The sequence below is a fragment of the Pleurodeles waltl genome, chromosome 3_1, assembly GCF_031143425.1.
Source record: "Pleurodeles waltl isolate 20211129_DDA chromosome 3_1, aPleWal1.hap1.20221129, whole genome shotgun sequence".
Lineage (NCBI taxonomy): Eukaryota > Metazoa > Chordata > Amphibia > Caudata > Salamandridae > Pleurodeles > Pleurodeles waltl.
In genome coordinates, this window is record NC_090440.1 from 920,563,986 (window position 1) to 920,581,347 (window position 17,362).

The 17,362-nt window shown below is 43.8% G+C and overlaps 1 protein-coding gene across 1 annotated transcript in view; it reads left to right on the forward strand.

Moving 5' to 3' along the window:
• Positions 1–1,016: 1,016 nt before the first annotated feature.
• The window catches only part of LOC138284760 (uromodulin-like), a 631,564-nt gene continuing 615,218 nt past the window's right edge, over positions 1,017–17,362 (forward strand). The window contains exon 1 of the mRNA XM_069223898.1: positions 1,017–1,152. Within this exon, the coding sequence (XP_069079999.1) occupies positions 1,089–1,152 (64 nt within the window). The 5' untranslated portion in view covers positions 1,017–1,088. The remainder of the gene's footprint in view (positions 1,153–17,362) is intronic.

Below are 17,362 nucleotides of genomic sequence, written 5' to 3' on the forward strand. Positions count from 1 at the left end.
CTCTTTTCCTGGTAGTGCCTCTTCATTGTGTCTCTCTGGCAGTCTAACCTCCGCTTCTGTATCTCCCTATCAGGCTCTCTCTACCTCGGTGTGTACGTATCCCTGTATCCCCCTGTCAGCCTCTACCCGCTCAGGGCGTCTCTCTCTACGAGAGTCTATCTCCCTCCTGTATTGTCTTCTGCCTTGTCAGTCTCTCTCCCTACCTCCGCGTCACTCTCGCCCGTGACTGTTCATGTCGGCCTCTTTCCCCTCAGCTGTGTGTCTCTCTCTGTTAATCTCTTCCATCTTCAATGCGAGTGTATTTCCGTCAGAGGCCCCTTACTGTATCTTCCTCTTCATCAGTTGCCCCTCCTCGGAACACTTCTCTCCCCCTCTCACTCTCTAGGCCCGCCCTACTCAGAGCGTGCCTCTCTTCCTGGCTAGGCTGTGTTCTCCTCGCTATTTCTCTCTCCCTTGATTTGTCTTTCTCCATGTCAGTAACCTCACCCTCCGTGGCTCATCCCCTCTCTATGTAATTATCTCCCTCTAGCTTAGATCTCGAGTCTCTTCCCTTCAGTGTGCCTCATGGTCGACCTGGGACAAAAAATAGCCCGGAACAGTCCGGGCTCCAAAATAAAAGTGACCCGAATAATGAAGAAGATAGCGATTACAGTGGCCACATTTGCAAACAAGGCCACTTTGGGACTAATAACGTCACACTGTATAGGCATTTTACAAGGTATGGGACACTGCGTGCATTGGTGTCTGTTGCAGGCAATTCTTGCGTGACGATATTAAGGAAATAAACACTAAAAACGTTCCCATCTGGCTATAATATCGACCCACGAACCACTAAAAAACTCGGTCCACACTGCCTGATTGCTTTATAGGCCAGTCCGACCCTGGTGTTCTTCTCTCTCTGTCAGACTCGCCCTGTCCCTGTCTCTATTCTCCCTCCACGCTGTCACTCCTCCCCACCCTCCTCTCCTGCCCGCCCCGCCCTCTAGTAAATAACCTGAGTGAGCTCAGGACAGAAGTCAGTCGTTTATCGTTCTCAGGAGCTGCTCGTCACAAGTACAATACCAGGAGGGGAGAAGTTGATTGTGAAAATGAGGCGCCAAGAGATGAGTCTGCTGTGGGGGGTCCTCCTGGCCGCCCTCCTCCGAGAAGCAGGTACCTGCTCAGCTTACACAGTCCATTAACAAAGTAATAGTAGGGATGAAGAGGGCAGTCGTCTTTGCACAGCCTCACGTGCCCTACTTCAGGAGGAACTGGAATTTTGGTTAAAAAATTACCAGGCCTTGGCTAAGTACTATGGCATCAGGGTTCATATCTATTCATTTCCATTTTAAAAACGACGTGGCAGCAAAGGAAACATTTTTTCCTGCTTGCATTAAGTCCCACTGCATTATTACCGTACCTAAATTGCTATGACGTCAGAACTCTAACTTAGTTTCATATCTATTTACATATTTCATTTGCCTAGATAGCTGAAGAGCGCTATGGATGTTAGTAGACAGGAAAAGCTGTCCTGTGACAGGCCACATTGGTTTCTACTCAAACATAGACTTGGCAATTGGTGCGTTTTTAGGCACACTAGAGGAACCATGAAAAATCAAAGGTGGTTTAATGTCCCAGCTGTTTTTAAGCAGGACACTCTTTATGGCACACGACTTCCAGCCATGTTGTAGTGACTGGGAATCTGGATGGGTGGATTCAATGGCGTTGGAGCAGAAATGTTCCTTGCATGACATACAGTCGTGTATTCCTGCTCCGAGTGCCCAACTGCGGCCATATTACAAATAGGGTACACAGTCCCTGTTTGCGCTGCACCACAACTTCAGATTTGTTTGCTGGTCTTTAATAGGGACAGTGAGCCCTATTACTGATAACGTGTTCCCCAAAGGTAGAAGCAAAATCATGGCTTCCTTGAAGCGGTACATTAGAGAAAGACAGAGCGGCTGCTTCTGTTCTTCATAGTACAGGTGGCATCTGCCTGCAGTTCAAAGAGGGGCAGAGTTCCTGTGCAGGTAGACAGTCGGAGAACCTCCAGACAATCTCTTTGCCTCTGATCTGCATCCATAAACGGTACAGGCACAGAGGAAGTGGTTCTCTCAATTCCGTGGGGCCACACCAATATGCAAGTAAGGGAAAGTTCTCCCATGGTAGCATCTGTGCTAAATTTGTGCCTATGCTATCATTATTACATAAGGGACTTCACAAGCATCTGCAGCCCCTTCTGTAATACAACAGTATCACAGAAGCACAGAAAACTGACACACACACCCATTGTGCACCCCGGGTACTGTCTGTAATGTAATGCATCTGGATCACTCTGAGTGAGGCTTACTGGCCCACCGGTGTAAAGTTCCTCTTCTGTGTGTTTGCCCAGACCGTGGCACTAACATCTTGAGTGTGTGTTGAGAGTATTTGTTTGTGTACCCAATTTACAAATGCATGATGTGCGAGTGAGCCAGAGTAAGGGAGACCAGTGGGATCCATTTTAGATTCCCCTGGCCAGGCCTGGCCTAGAAGAAGATGGAGGGTGGGAATGGTGCTCTCAGACAGTGGAAGTGCATAGCTTGCCTTTCTGTAGCTGCCGAGATGATATTCAGACACCAAAGTGAGGAGCAGAGACATGGCTGCCTGCAGATATTCTATGAGTCTTTTGATTTGCAAGGAGCTGCTGATTAGTCTTCCTGAACATTGACATGTGGTGGATGGTACTGGTGAGGTGTGACTAAAGACTGTTGTAAAAGGTGAAGTAGTCCCTAGGTGACACCTCACCTTTTGTCTTTCTCATATAATTTATTTGGGCTAATTACAGCCAGGTACCCTCTTTTGGGGGGTATGTCCCGATGGAGGCAGCCCTAGTGTTACCTCCTATGAGATATTTCTCTCTACACAAAGGCTTTGTACAGTGAATCTGCTGTCTCCGTTTAGAAGTTGTGTATGAAAGTGAGACTCAAATCACCCCATTTTGTTCCAATTTCAAGTCCTCTGTGACCAAAGAAGGAGGTGTTCTACAGAGTACTGAGAGCACTGCTGTGCAAACAGGACTGGTATCTCCTAAGCAGCCAGTCTCCTGTAGGAGAGGTGACTTCATCTGAAGTCTGTATTCCCTGCAAGGAGCTGTGCACCTGTCATTAAACACCTACAAACCTGTCTGCATACTTATAGAAAATTAGTCTTCCTTGCCCTTAAGAAGGACCGAGGTTTAGGGTATCCTCTGTGGTTTTGGACCATCCAGGAAGAAACGGTCTGTACAAGCGGTATCTGGAAGACCCAATCCCTGTCATAGACTTTCACTCCGGTTTCTCATGGACACAATAGGGGCTTCAACTGCTGATTCGCTGAGGGGCCGGTCAAGGACTGTACCAAATATTTGCTCAAAAATCTAGAGAAAATCAAGATGGTCTGCATCCTTCCAATCTCCTGAAAGAACCTTTGAGTTTTTTCTTGTGAGAATGTAACAAAAAAAAGTTTTCTTCTTCCTGTGATACTGGGCAGGGAAAAGGCAATTTTCTGTGTAGGTGTTCTTATACCGAGATAGGTATGTCCTATGCACGAAACGTCTTCTGAGGTCCTCTTCTTAAGGCTCTTATTGGTCTTCCTCAGGAGCAGCTTATGTAACATCTTTGGTGCTGAATCTCTGCCTCTTGCTTGTAAAGCTGCTACCCCTACTTGCTCAGTCATTTTCTGCAGCATGAGTATAGTGGGGCTTTTGGCACAGCAGCCCACCCATCTCTTCACTCAGAAGGTGGTGAGTCAGGAGGTGGTGAACCACGACAAAGGTGGTACCTCTTTGAACATTTCTGTGGCTCTATTCTATTGATAACCACCAGGAAAGCCGGAGAAAGAGAAACTTCTGTTTAAATATTTGTATTAGGTTTCTTAAAGATAATGTACAGTAACAAGTGAACAACATTACACAATTTACAATATATGTTTTGCAAAGTTCCTGTTAAATAACTCAGTTTCTAAAGTTGTTGTGGGTGTAAAGGGTAGGCACAATTATATATTGTTTGTGATATTAAACCTGACTTGGGTGTTAAGTAATCTCCCATAAATCAGTGTCTAAAATATAACTATAACTCTGCAAACTTTCTTCTAGTTAGGCTACACCGCATAAACCTGGAGATTTACACCCTTAATAGATAAAAACAGACAATTCACATTTGTATTAAACAGCAAAGTAGAGAGAGTGAGTCTGATGCAGATTCTATGAAATCAGGTGTGGGGCTGACCCACTACATGGCAGAATACAAGTGACTACTTCAATAAATGCTTCTATTATTGTCTGAATGGACCTTTGTGTTCATCACTATTTTGCTGAGGTGACGCTCATAATAAGAAAGAATGCATCTTTTATCTCGAAGAAAAAACCCCAAATGTCCTTGAATTCCTCGTGTGTGGGGACAGGGTTGTCTTCCATTTTCTGAAGATACATAATTTCATTGTTGCTAGGGAGGAGGCAAACCATCTTTTGATGTTGGCATTACGTCCTATGAATTTTTCAGTATCGTAGAGTGATGCTAACTCCAGGGGTGGACTAAGTCTTACTGAAAGAGACATTTCAATGTAGGAATCAGCTAACACTACCTTTACCTGCCAGTATATATGGCAACAAAACATCACAAACCACTCTGAGATCTTGTGAGACCACACAATTTTAGGATCACGCAACGGCTGCACTCACGAACCCCAGGAGGATAGCGGATCAGAGAAGTTTTAAGGCAGAGTCAAATTGGGCAATTGCCCGTGGCCCCCACCTTCCAAGTGGCCCCCTGTGAATGTAAACTTTCTCTCTATGTGGCCTCTGTCTATGCTATTTCTCTCTCTCTAAACTTCTCTACCTCTGCCAATGTCTATCCCTGACTCAGTCTCTCTAGCCATTGTTCGTCTTTGGGATCCTGAGCAAGACATAGTTCAACTATTGTGTGGTTCATTTAAAGGTTACCTTATAACAGCATTATAGTCAGTACCATTACGGAATGATCTAGCTACTATCAACAGCAACTATTACCGTAGCACAAATAACTCGTAGCAAGGGCCATCTAAGGCAGGACCTACATTAAGAAGAACATAAACAATATGAACATTAAACATACATTGGCAGTTAAGGTGGTTGATTTTGCCTCTGAGGTTTTTAGAAGCACCTAGGCTAGGATCCCGGGAAGCGTTCATATTGTCTAATATTTAGCTAAGATAGGTAAACCCTTTCTGTTTAGTGTGGCACAACCTCACACAATTAGTATTTGCAGAAAGAAGACGTGTTAGGGGGTAATAATATTGCTCAATTATGGAATTATGCAATGGCTGAATGCAGGGTGATGTGCAAATGGAGACTTTTTTTCCTTTGCTTTTCTTCCACTAGAAAAACATTTTTCCCTTTGTAGAAATCCCCTCTAGTTCTACCCCTTTAAGTTTGTAAGAAATCAATTTCCATTCCCACACTGGAACGAAAATAACTCCATTATTTTTGCTGGAGTAACCTTTGGGCCATTTTCATTACCATTTACACCCTGGTCGATGATAATTACACAGTAACAAGACCAAGAACGTCTGTCAGGAATCTTCTCCGATCTCCTGACAGGCATAAATGAAGATGTTATCAGCCATAAATGTAAGTTTACATCCAAAAATGTTTTCAAAGTCAGGTGTAATTTCCGGTGATGGAATGTAAAATTCTTTAATATCTTTAAAGTATTAAAATAACTTGCAAGTATCTTCATATCAATGTGCTGTCTTAGAAACAAAAACTCCAATCCCTCAACTGCAATCTTTGCCCTTTATGTGCTGGACATTAGGAGATCCTAGTTTTTCTGCCAATTCTCACATAGTCTTTCTAGCTATCAGACCATTTGATTCAGGTTTATGGTGGACATTAAATGTTGTTTCTTTTAGATATGATGTAAGTCAAAAACCTCTGCTTTGTATATACACAAAGAGTGGTGTGTGTATGTACAGAAAATGGAGTTTGGTTGGTCCCTCTGCAGACATTGGCTTGATGGCTGTAATTCATTTCTTTTGGATCAGTGCACTCCCTTTGGTGGATATTAACATTTTCTTTGGGTTAGTAAACAAGTCTCTTTAGCCTTCACCACAGCGCATGCTTGGAGCAGTTGTGTGTAGCTTAGTGGTGAGGGTGGACATTGCAGCAATTGCCCTGCACAGTGTTCACAATCGCAGGCCCTAGCACACTGAAACAGCAGACGTTGTGGCATTCAGAGCTACAGCAGCATGAGCTGCATGTCTAAGCTGAGTGCAGTCCGACTATGTCACTAGGTTGAAGAAGTGTGTCTGGCCATGCACATCTCTTCTCCTGTCACTCCACAGCCATGCCAGCGAAGTCAGACAAGCCTTGCAGGAGCACACCCCTGCCAGGAGCTTTTCTATCGCTGCTGGAAAAATCAATGCTGGGAATATTATTATAGTTTGTATATTGGATTTTTCTTGGTTTATAATGTAACAGGTTTTCACATTACCTGAATGGTCGAGTTATTCGTTTATGTTACTCTCTTTGCAGTCCTTCTGCACTGTTTATGCCCCTGATTCTGTGGCTGTATTTGGTGGGTTCCATTCTGCATATAAAGGGAGAGACGGCTTGGTCTGGGAGATCATTGTGTGGTATAGTGAGGATGATGGATGAGCAGTTGCAGATCCCTGTACTGAAGGGATGAGTTGGGATTCTTCTTGGAGTCTCACTGCTCAAAGGAGACTGTGGCTAGAGGAGGACATGGAGTCTGTAAACTCTCTACCTCTGCCAATGTCTATCCCTGACTCAGTCTCTCTAGCCATTGTTCGTCTTTGGGATCCTGAGCAAGACATAGTTCAACTATTGTGTGGTTCATTTAAAGGTTACCTTATAACAGCATTATAGTCAGTACCATTACGGAATGATCTAGCTACTATCAACAGCAACTATTACCGTAGCACAAATAACTCGTAGCAAGGGCCATCTAAGGCAGGACCTACATTAAGAAGAACATAAACAATATGAACATTAAACATACATTGGCAGTTAAGGTGGTTGATTTTGCCTCTGAGGTTTTTAGAAGCACCTAGGCTAGGATCCCGGGAAGCGTTCATATTGTCTAATATTTAGCTAAGATAGGTAAACCCTTTCTGTTTAGTGTGGCACAACCTCACACAATTAGTATTTGCAGAAAGAAGACGTGTTAGGGGGTAATAATATTGCTCAATTATGGAATTATGCAATGGCTGAATGCAGGGTGATGTGCAAATGGAGACTTTTTTTCCTTTGTTTTTCTTCCACTAGAAAAACATTTTTCCCTTTGTAGAAATCCCCTCTAGTTCTACCCCTTTAAGTTTGTAAGAAATCAATTTCCATTCCCACACTGGAACGAAAATAACTCCATTATTTTTGCTGGAGTAACCTTTGGGCCATTTTCATTACCATTTACACCCTGGTCGATGATAATTACACAGTAACAAGACCAAGAACGTCTGTCAGGAATCTTCTCCGATCTCCTGACAGGCATAAATGAAGATGTTATCAGCCATAAATGTAAGTTTACATCCAAAAATGTTTTCAAAGTCAGGTGTAATTTCCGGTGATGGAATGTAAAATTCTTTAATATCTTTAAAGTATTAAAATAACTTGCAAGTATCTTCATATCAATGTGCTGTCTTAGAAACAAAAACTCCAATCCCTCAACTGCAATCTTTGCCCTTTATGTGCTGGACATTAGGAGATCCTAGTTTTTCTGCCAATTCTCACATAGTCTTTCTAGCTATCAGACCATTTGATTCAGGTTTATGGTGGACATTAAATGTTGTTTCTTTTAGATATGATGTAAGTCAAAAACCTCTGCTTTGTATATACACAAAGAGTGGTGTGTGTATGTACAGAAAATGGAGTTTGGTTGGTCCCTCTGCAGACATTGGCTTGATGGCTGTAATTCATTTCTTTTGGATCAGTGCACTCCCTTTGGTGGATATTAACATTTTCTTTGGGTTAGTAAACAAGTCTCTTTAGCCTTCACCACAGCGCATGCTTGGAGCAGTTGTGTGTAGCTTAGTGGTGAGGGTGGACATTGCAGCAATTGCCCTGCACAGTGTTCACAATCGCAGGCCCTAGCACACTGAAACAGCAGACGTTGTGGCATTCAGAGCTACAGCAGCATGAGCTGCATGTCTAAGCTGAGTGCAGTCCGACTATGTCACTAGGTTGAAGAAGTGTGTCTGGCCATGCACATCTCTTCTCCTGTCACTCCACAGCCATGCCAGCGAAGTCAGACAAGCCTTGCAGGAGCACACCCCTGCCAGGAGCTTTTCTATCGCTGCTGGAAAAATCAATGCTGGGAATATTATTATAGTTTGTATATTGGATTTTTATTGGTTTATAATGTAACAGGTTTTCACATTACCTGAATGGTCGAGTTATTCGTTTATGTTACTCTCTTTGCAGTCCTTCTGCACTGTTTATGCCCCTGATTCTGTGGCTGTATTTGGTGGGTTCCATTCTGCATATAAAGGGAGAGACGGCTTGGTCTGGGAGATCATTGTGTGGTATAGTGAGGATGATGGATGAGCAGTTGCAGATCCCTGTACTGAAGGGATGAGTTGGGATTCTTCTTGGAGTCTCACTGCTCAAAGGAGACTGTGGCTAGAGGAGGACATGGAGTCTGTACTAAGCTTGTGCAATGTAGGGACAGCAGCCGCAAAAGGAGGCAGACACTCTGCATGCACAGGCTTCAAGCCCGATTCAAAGGAACCTGTCATAGATGTAGCAGGCACCTTGAAATGCAAGCAGATAGTGAAAACCGAGCCAGAGGTGGCAAAACTAAACAATTTCTAAAATCCTTCTGGTGACTGAAAGCTGCAGCAGGAGTATCTTGTAGACAACTTTGCAGGCAGTCGTAAAATTCCTCCTTATGTTCATCATTAAAGGTAGTGATAGTTTTGTACATTCAGAGGTTGCAGCAGCAAACTAAAGGTAACATGCAGGACACAGTTGTGAATCCTGCTATGAGCTCTTTAATAATGTTGAACAGGATACTTTTTTGAAAACTTATTTTTTGGGTTATCAGAAAGTCCAGCACATCTTCTCAGGTCAACACTCAAGTGCCCAGTAGCCTAACCATTGAACATGAAACATTCAAGAGGTAACATTCCAAACTTCAAAACAAACAGAAGCTGAAAGGGAGCCATAGTGGAAAGAGGGACGAGAAATGATGAATTGAACTCATTTGTGTCCCTTGATAGAAGAAGAAAAAGGCAGAGAGAAAGGAAAGGAAAGAGGGTAAAGGGGCAGTAGGCAAAAAAACAATTCTTTTAATATCTTTTAAAGAGGGAGACTGTTGGACCTGGCTTTTTTGACAGGGTCATCCCCAAACCTTTTGCCTCCTTCCTCCTATTTTTTCTGACCTGTTGTTGTTGGCTTTTGACCTCTGGGCACTTTACCACTGCTAACCAGTGCTAAAGTGCATATGCTCTCTGTGTAAATTGTACTATTGATTGGTTTATCCATGATTGGCTATTTAATTTACTTATAAGTCCATAGTAGAGTGCACTATATGTGCCTAGGGCCTGTAGGTTAAATGCTACAAGTGGGACTGCAGCACTGGTTGTGCCACCCACTTCAGTAGCCCCTTAACCTTGGGCCTGCTCCCTTTATAGGCTAACATTGGGGCTGCCCTCATACACTATTGAAGTGGTAGCTGCTGATCTGAAAGGAGTAGGAAGGTCATATTTCGTACTGCCAGAATGGTAATATAAAATCCTGCTGACTGGTGAAGTTGGATTTAATATTACTATTCTAGAAATGCCACTTTTAGAAAGTGAGCATTTCTTTGCACTTAAATCTTTCTGTGCCTTACAATCCACGTCTGGCTGGGCTTAGTTGACAGCTCCTTGTGCATTCACTCAGACACACCCCAAACTCAGGGTACTCAGCCTCACTTGCATACATCTGCATTTTGAATGGGTCTTCCTGGGCTGGGAGGGTGGAGGGCCTGCTCTCACACAAAGGACTGCCACACCCCCTACTGGGACCCTGGCAGACAGGATTGAACTGAAAGGGGACCTGGTGCACTTCTTAGCCACTCTTTGAAGTCTCCCCCACTTCAAAGGCACATTTGGGTATAAAACAGGGCCTCTGCCCTACCTCATCAGACACTTGCTGGAGAAGAAACCTGAACCAGAACCTGCATCCTGCCAAGAAGAACTGCCTGGCTGCTTTAGGACTCACCTGACTGCTTTCTACAAAGGACTTCTGCCTTGCTGTTGCCCTGCTGCCTTGCTGAACTCTTGTCTGGCTGTGAAAGTGCTCTCCAAGGGCTTGGCTAGAGCTTGCCTCCTGTTCCCTGAAGTCTCAGGACCAAAACGACTTCTCTTTTTCACTTGGACGCTTTGTGCGCCGAAATTTTCGACGCACATCTTGTTCCGCGGCGAGAAAAACACCGCACACCGACGCTGATTGACGCGACGCCTTCGGGACGACCGGAACTTCGACGCATGGCCTCGCAAGGACAACGCCGCCCGACCTCCAGATGGGAAATCAACGCGACGCCTGCCGTGAGAGCGAAACTTCGATGCGCAGCCCCGCAGAACGACGCGTAGCAGGAAAACAAGGAGGAGAATCCACGCACAGACCCGGGACATCTGGTTATCCCCGCGATCCACAGAAAGAGACTGTCCGCGCGCCGGAAAACGACGCACGACTTCCCCGCGTGAAAAATAACGACGCACACACTATTTTTCAACGTATCTCTTCTTCTGCGGCCCTTTGCGGAGATTTTCCACCAGAAACCAGGTACTTTGTGCTTGAAAGAGACTCTGTTTGCTTTTTAAAGACTTAAGACACTTTATATCACTTTTCAGTGATATCTTTACAAATTCATATTGCATCTTTGATCGTTTTGACCTGCATATACCCAGATAAATATTATATATTTTTCTAAACACTGTGTGGTGTATTTTTGTAGTGCTATATTATGGTATTGTATGACTTATTGCACAAATGCTTTACACATTGCCTTCTAAGTTAAGCCTGACTGCTCGTGCCAAACTACCAGAGGGTGGGCACAGGCTGATTTTGGATTGTGTGTGACGTACCCTGACTAGAGTGAGGGTTCTTGCTTGGACAGAGGGCACCCTGACCGCCAACCAAAAACCCCATTTCTAACAGAGACCCTCGTACAAGGATTGTACTGAACTCGGTCAGCAATGGTAGAATTGTTGAGAACCCTAGTCGGTATCTCATGGAAAGCTAGTGCTTAACAAAATAGTTGGGTGTCTTCATAAACTTCAGAAGTATCAGTGGGGTATTCAGAAATGGATGCTGTCTCAGAGTCTGTACCATGGTGATAGGCACAAGTTTGTATCATCTTTAGTGCTACCTCACCATCTAATATCTCTGCTCTCCACCTTTTTTGTTCTGCATCCTGTAGGAAAGTAGCCTCTTTCTAGCTTGGTTACCCCCACTTTTGGCCTGTTTGTCAGTGTGTTTGACTGTGTCTACTGTGATCCTGCTAATCAGGACCCCAGACGTTATGCTCTCTCCCTTAAATGATGGTTGTTGCATACTAGTAATCGGTATTTAACCCAGAATTAGGATACTGGTGCCCCCTTGTAAGTCCCTAGTATATTATACCTAGTTACCAGGGCATTGGGGTTCCAGGGGATCCCTATGGGCTGCAGCATTTCATTTGCCACCTATAGGGAGCCCATGCAAAGGCTTCTGCAGGACTGCCATTGCAGCATGCGTAAGAAAAAGGTGCATGCACCCTTTCACTGCCATTGGCACTGCACCAGATCACTTATAAGTCACCCCTATAGCAGGACATCCAGCACTGAGGGCAGGTTGCAGAGCACCTCTGTGTGAGAGCATCCCTGCACTAGCAGAGGTGCGCCCACGATCTCCAGGACTATTTTCCCAGACTTCGTGAGGGCTGGAATGCCATTTTACACATGTACTGGTCATAGGTCATTACTTATGTCCAGCTACATAATGGTAACTCCGAACATAGGCATGTTTGGTATCAAACATGTTGGAATCATACCCCAAGGCTTTTGCAAACATTGGTAGCATGATTCCATGCACTCTGGGGGCTCCTGAGAGGTCCCTCAGAACTGCCATTCCAGCCTTCTGAGGTTTTCCATGCAGCCCCAGCTGCTGCCAACTCTCAGACAGGTTTCTGTCCTCCTGTTGCTTGAGCAGCTCAAGCCCAGAAAGGCAGAACAAAGGATTTCCTTTGGGAGAGGGATGTTGCACCCTCTCCCTTTGGAAATAGGTGTTACAGGCTTGGGAGGGGTAGCCTCCCCAAGTCACTGGAAATGCTTTGAAAGGCACATTTGGTGCCCTCATTGCATAATCCAGTCTATATCAGTTCAGGGATCCCAGTCCCTGCTCCGGTGTGAAACTGGACAAAGGAAAGAGGAGTGACCACTCCCCTGTCCATCACCACCTCAGGGGTGGTGCTCAGAGCTCCTCCAGAGGGTCCCTGGGTTTTGCCATCTTGGATTCCAAGTTGGAAGGGAACTCTGGGAGCATCTGAGTGGCCAGTGCCAGCAGGTGATGTCAGAGCCCTCCCCTGATAGGTGCTGCTTAACTGTTTAAGTGACCAATCCCCCTTTCAGAGCTATTTAGGGTCTCTCTCTTGGGTGGTTCTTCAGATTCGGATTGCAAGACTCCATCAGGAATCCTCTACATCCTTTATTTCACCTTCTTACTGAACAAACTGCATCTGGACCCTCCAGGAACTCAACTGCAACAAAGAAGCAAAGACGACTTCTGCAACATTGTATCTTCATCTCCTGCCAGCAACTGCAACTGTTTCCCTGTCGTGCATCCTCAGAGGAAAGCCTGTCTTCAGCCTGCACCAAAAGAACAAAGGAATCTCTCTTGGAGTTAAAGAGTCACTCCCCTGCTTCAGCAGGCACCTCCCTGTAATGACGACTGGTTGTGTGGGACCCCCCCTCCTGATGAGCTGCATGGATCCTGCATCACAGGTGTTGGACTGAATTGGTCCCAAAGGTCATGACGTCCAACTGTTCAACTTTGATGGAGGTAAGAGCTTGCCTTCCGACGCAAGACAATACCCCCATGCACTGCGTGTTTTGCAGTTGCCAAGACTTGTTGGCATCCTTCCACAAAGTTCTTCATGCACTTTGCAGCTCCAGCCCCCAGCTCTCCTTCCTGCGATGCACAGCTTCCTGCGTGGTTCTCCAGCGGCATGGGACCCTCTTTTTAGTGCTGCATGGGCCTCCTTTTGCACCTTCTTCGTCCCCATGCTGTGGGACTCCTGTGCATGCTGTCTAGTCTTCTGAGGGCTCTCTGAGTTGCTGAGAGCCTCCTATGATTCCCCCTCCTGGGCAGAGTCCACCAGGTCCCTCCTGGTCCCGGGCAGTGCCATTTTCCACTAACCCCAAGCTTTGCGTATGCCATGGCTTGTTGGAGGAACCCAGCAATGCAAACCAGACTGCAGTCATCCATCCAGCGTGGGACATCATCTGCACCAATCAGGAACCCACATCCATCTTCTTGGGTACCGTACTGACTTTTGTTCTTCACCGGTGGTTCTTCTTGTGCACCTTTATCCGGGTTAGCAGGGGCTCCTGTTCTCCCTGGACTCTTCCGGGCTTCTTGGACTTGGTCCCCTTCTTCTACAGGTCTTCAGGTTCAGGAATCCATAGTTGGCGTCTTGCAGTATCTTCTTGTTCTTGCAATAACTTCTTTTTCGAGTTCTTGTGTGTTCTAGGAAAGTTACTATGATTTACTCCTGCTTTCCTGGGCTTTGAGGTTGGTTCTATTACTTTCTTTGGTGGTTTCTAATCCTCCCAGAGCACCTCTACACACTACACTTGCCTAGGTGGGAAACCGACGTTCGCATTCTACTTTCTTAGTATGGTTTTTGTTCTCTCAGGCCCATTTCTAACCATTGTGATTTTCACTATTTGCACTGTTTTTAAACTGTTTTTTACAGTATTTCTGCATACTAGTGTATATAATTTGTGTATTACTTACCTCCTAAGGAAGTTTAGTCTCTTTGGTGTTTTTGGCATTTGTGTCACCAAAATAAAGTACCTTTATTTTTTGTAATGCTGAACATTTTCTTTCATGTGTGTGAGTACTGTGTGACTACAGTGGTATTGCATGAGCTTTGCATGTCTCCTAGTTAGGCCTTGGCTGCTCATCCACACTACTCCTAGGGAGCCTGTCTTCTAGACACTTCCTACATTTCACGAATAAGGGATAACTGGACCTAGTAAAAGGTGTAAGTACCTTAGGTACCCACTACAAACCAGGCCCTCCTCCTACAAATCCCATCTAGCGTCCGCTAATGTCTTAGCTGCTTTCTGCATTCTATTCTCAAATTTTGCCATTGCTTTCTGCCTTGCAGCAAGTTCCCAGTTATCAAGCACTTTGAATTGTGTGGATCTTAGAGGGGGCTTTAATTCACAAATTGTCTAACACTCTCAAATTAAAGGTTATATAAGGAGGAAAAGCTAGTGAACTCTCTTTCTTGGTTAGTTTATACCATGGTCCAAGCCATATGCATGCTGAAACTCCGTTTGTTTCTGACACTTCATAAGCTGGGGTTCCCTCAGGAGGACTTCTTCACCCTCTCTAACTAGAATAAACACATCTCCCCTTAGCGCACTTCTTAATACTTTTAAAATTTTCATTTTTGAGCAAATTCAATTAACCACAACAATTTTCAATTGAATCAGGAAGTAAATTCAATCCCACAATCCTTTTCGCAGGCTGTTCTCAACCAATAGCAACACAGTACGGTCCACCAATACCAGCGCAGCTTCACACTAACTGACCTATACCAGCGCCTCACAGAATGGTATCACACTTATTTCTTTCAGCAGCTGCAGTCACTTCACAACAACCTGTCTGCGCACTATGGGTAGGAACTCAAACACTTCAGAAGCTGTATGGGCTGCATTTCCGAGGCTGGCTTTCACAGTTACACAATGAGTGGAACTTGACCAGCAATTTTCACTCCTTTTTCATATAGTAGGCCTTTCGGATTCACTAAATACCAACCAACAATTCACACTCACTCAAGGAAAACTATTGGCACTGTCAATGACGTCTCATGACAAGTACCTCACTGCAGACAATAAATTAACCAAGTGTCTTCTACACTTGTGCGTTATCCCTGGATCGTAGGCCTCGACGAGCAACAACAACAACCGCAGACATTTGTGAGCACAGAGCGCCACAATCACTTTGAGTACACAAAGCACTTTACAAAATCACACTTCACTGCAATCTTCAAGCAAAAAGCATTGCAAGTGCAAAACTCTATACTCATGCAACACGTCACTAGTCGTCACAATGCAGGAACGTACCATGGGATGAATTACAGGGTGGGCAAATTTGGGAATAAACAATGACATGAAGTAAATCCTAACTCCCTAACACTAAACAAAAATATGGTTCCCCCTTTTATGTGATAAAATCACCAGTCTGCTATCAGAACTGAGGATGCATTTTTCATCCTTCTCAGGAATCAAATGTGCAGTGAGCTTGAAGGACCTTTGGACCCAGAAAGATGTGTGGTGAACCATCAACAGTTTCTTCATCACCACCCCAGTAATTGTGACACCATGACCAATGTGGCCATGGAAGGAAAATTCCAATCATGAATAAATGTAAAAGCTTTATTACAAAAACAAGCTCAAAGTCATGTAGACAATGAGCAAAACCAAATTATAGAGATGCATAATCACCAAGGGTTGCCCAAGGCAATTCAATAAATTCAGGTGTACTAAAATCAGTAAAACTCAGCGTTCAAGAAGAATGATACAGAAAGTCAATAGAAATATCTGTGATACAGAAATCACATGGTGCTCAGATTGCATAATCATTAGTCAATTCAAAATTTAGCAATAATCTTTAGCTTGGCACAGGTCAACCCTACAGCTAACAAAATTAGGGAAACACATGCGTGGGGAAGAACACATGGAGCCAAAATACAAAAATACAAAAGGACAAAAGTAATTTTGAAAAAGACTAACTTGGTCTATAAGTCACTAACTAAATAAAGGAAAAACAAAAGCGTCAGCATGGTGGAGTTTCTAAACTAAAAGGGCATTTTAAAAAGGCAGTGGCAAATGGCCCAGAGGAAGATACTTCTCTAAGGGATACAGCATTCAGGGAATCTTCATCAGCAAGCATCAGGTCAGCAAGGCATCTGCAAGCATCAGGAAAGTGTCTGTCTCTGATCAAGACAGGACTGCTTTACGTAAAGTTTGAATATTCACCGCAATGTTAATTCACATAAAGCATTCCATTTTGTCAAATGTGTCAGTTTATATTACTGTGAAGGGGCATCATCCAATTAAAATTGATCACCAGAATCCAGGTTGCAACAGTTCATCATTTTCCCAAGTCTGTCATGGGAACATCTCTTTTCCTGTATGTTTTCAAACAGGTTGGTATCAAATGTATACAATCTTAGTCTATGTTCCTGCACTTTAACATTCTCATTAACAAATTGATATAGTTCTTCTACAGTTAAACTATAGACTTTTTACAAATGGGACTTTGATAACGAAATCTGAAAGAAGACTTCACGTTGTGAAAAAATAATTCAATATTTCTACATGACTGCAAAATGCAAGCTCTGGAGGGCACAGTTTTGCTAACACAAGAAAAATATAAACACACTTAGTTTAATACTTGTTAGAACTGATTTTTTCTCTCTTGCATATATTTTCAATCGTTAATCTTTCATTGAACGCAATAAATTCAAATTTGTTTCTACAAATGCTACAAGTTTAAAGTCTAAATTACATTTTAACATCAACTTCAACCTTCTAACATATGCTTTAATTAAAAAGGCACCTACGGAGAACCTTGAAATAGAAGCAAATTTCACATTTAAAATGCATCAGTGCAGCCTTATACGTTAGTTTTTCTCTTGTTTCCATTTATAAACTTAAACTTGTCACAGTCTAATGACTTTAGTGACACAAGGGACAGTGCTAAAATTTTACACTCTATCAGGACTAAGTGCAGCACAGTAGGCCTCTGTTCAAGACTCTACTTCCTGGTCATCACACCTCTGAGGTACCTTACAGATGTGTTTACATTTGCAGGGGCAAATATAGAGAAACACAAATAGAAATCCATACATTTTGAGCCTTCCAGTCAGGATTCCTTTTAAATTCATCTGCAGATATTCCTCACCCCACAGAAAGAGAGGTGGAGGCAAATATTACACCAGCATGAAGGCTTTGAAGACAAAGTTAGAAGAATTCTCCAGGGAAAATCTTGCCTCATTTAAATTTAAAGAGGCAAATAGAAAGAAGAACAACTTATCTGACATTTCATCTGTATCTCAAGAAGAAAAGTTAATTCCCTTGAATGAACAAGAGGTGAAATACATCAACAAGG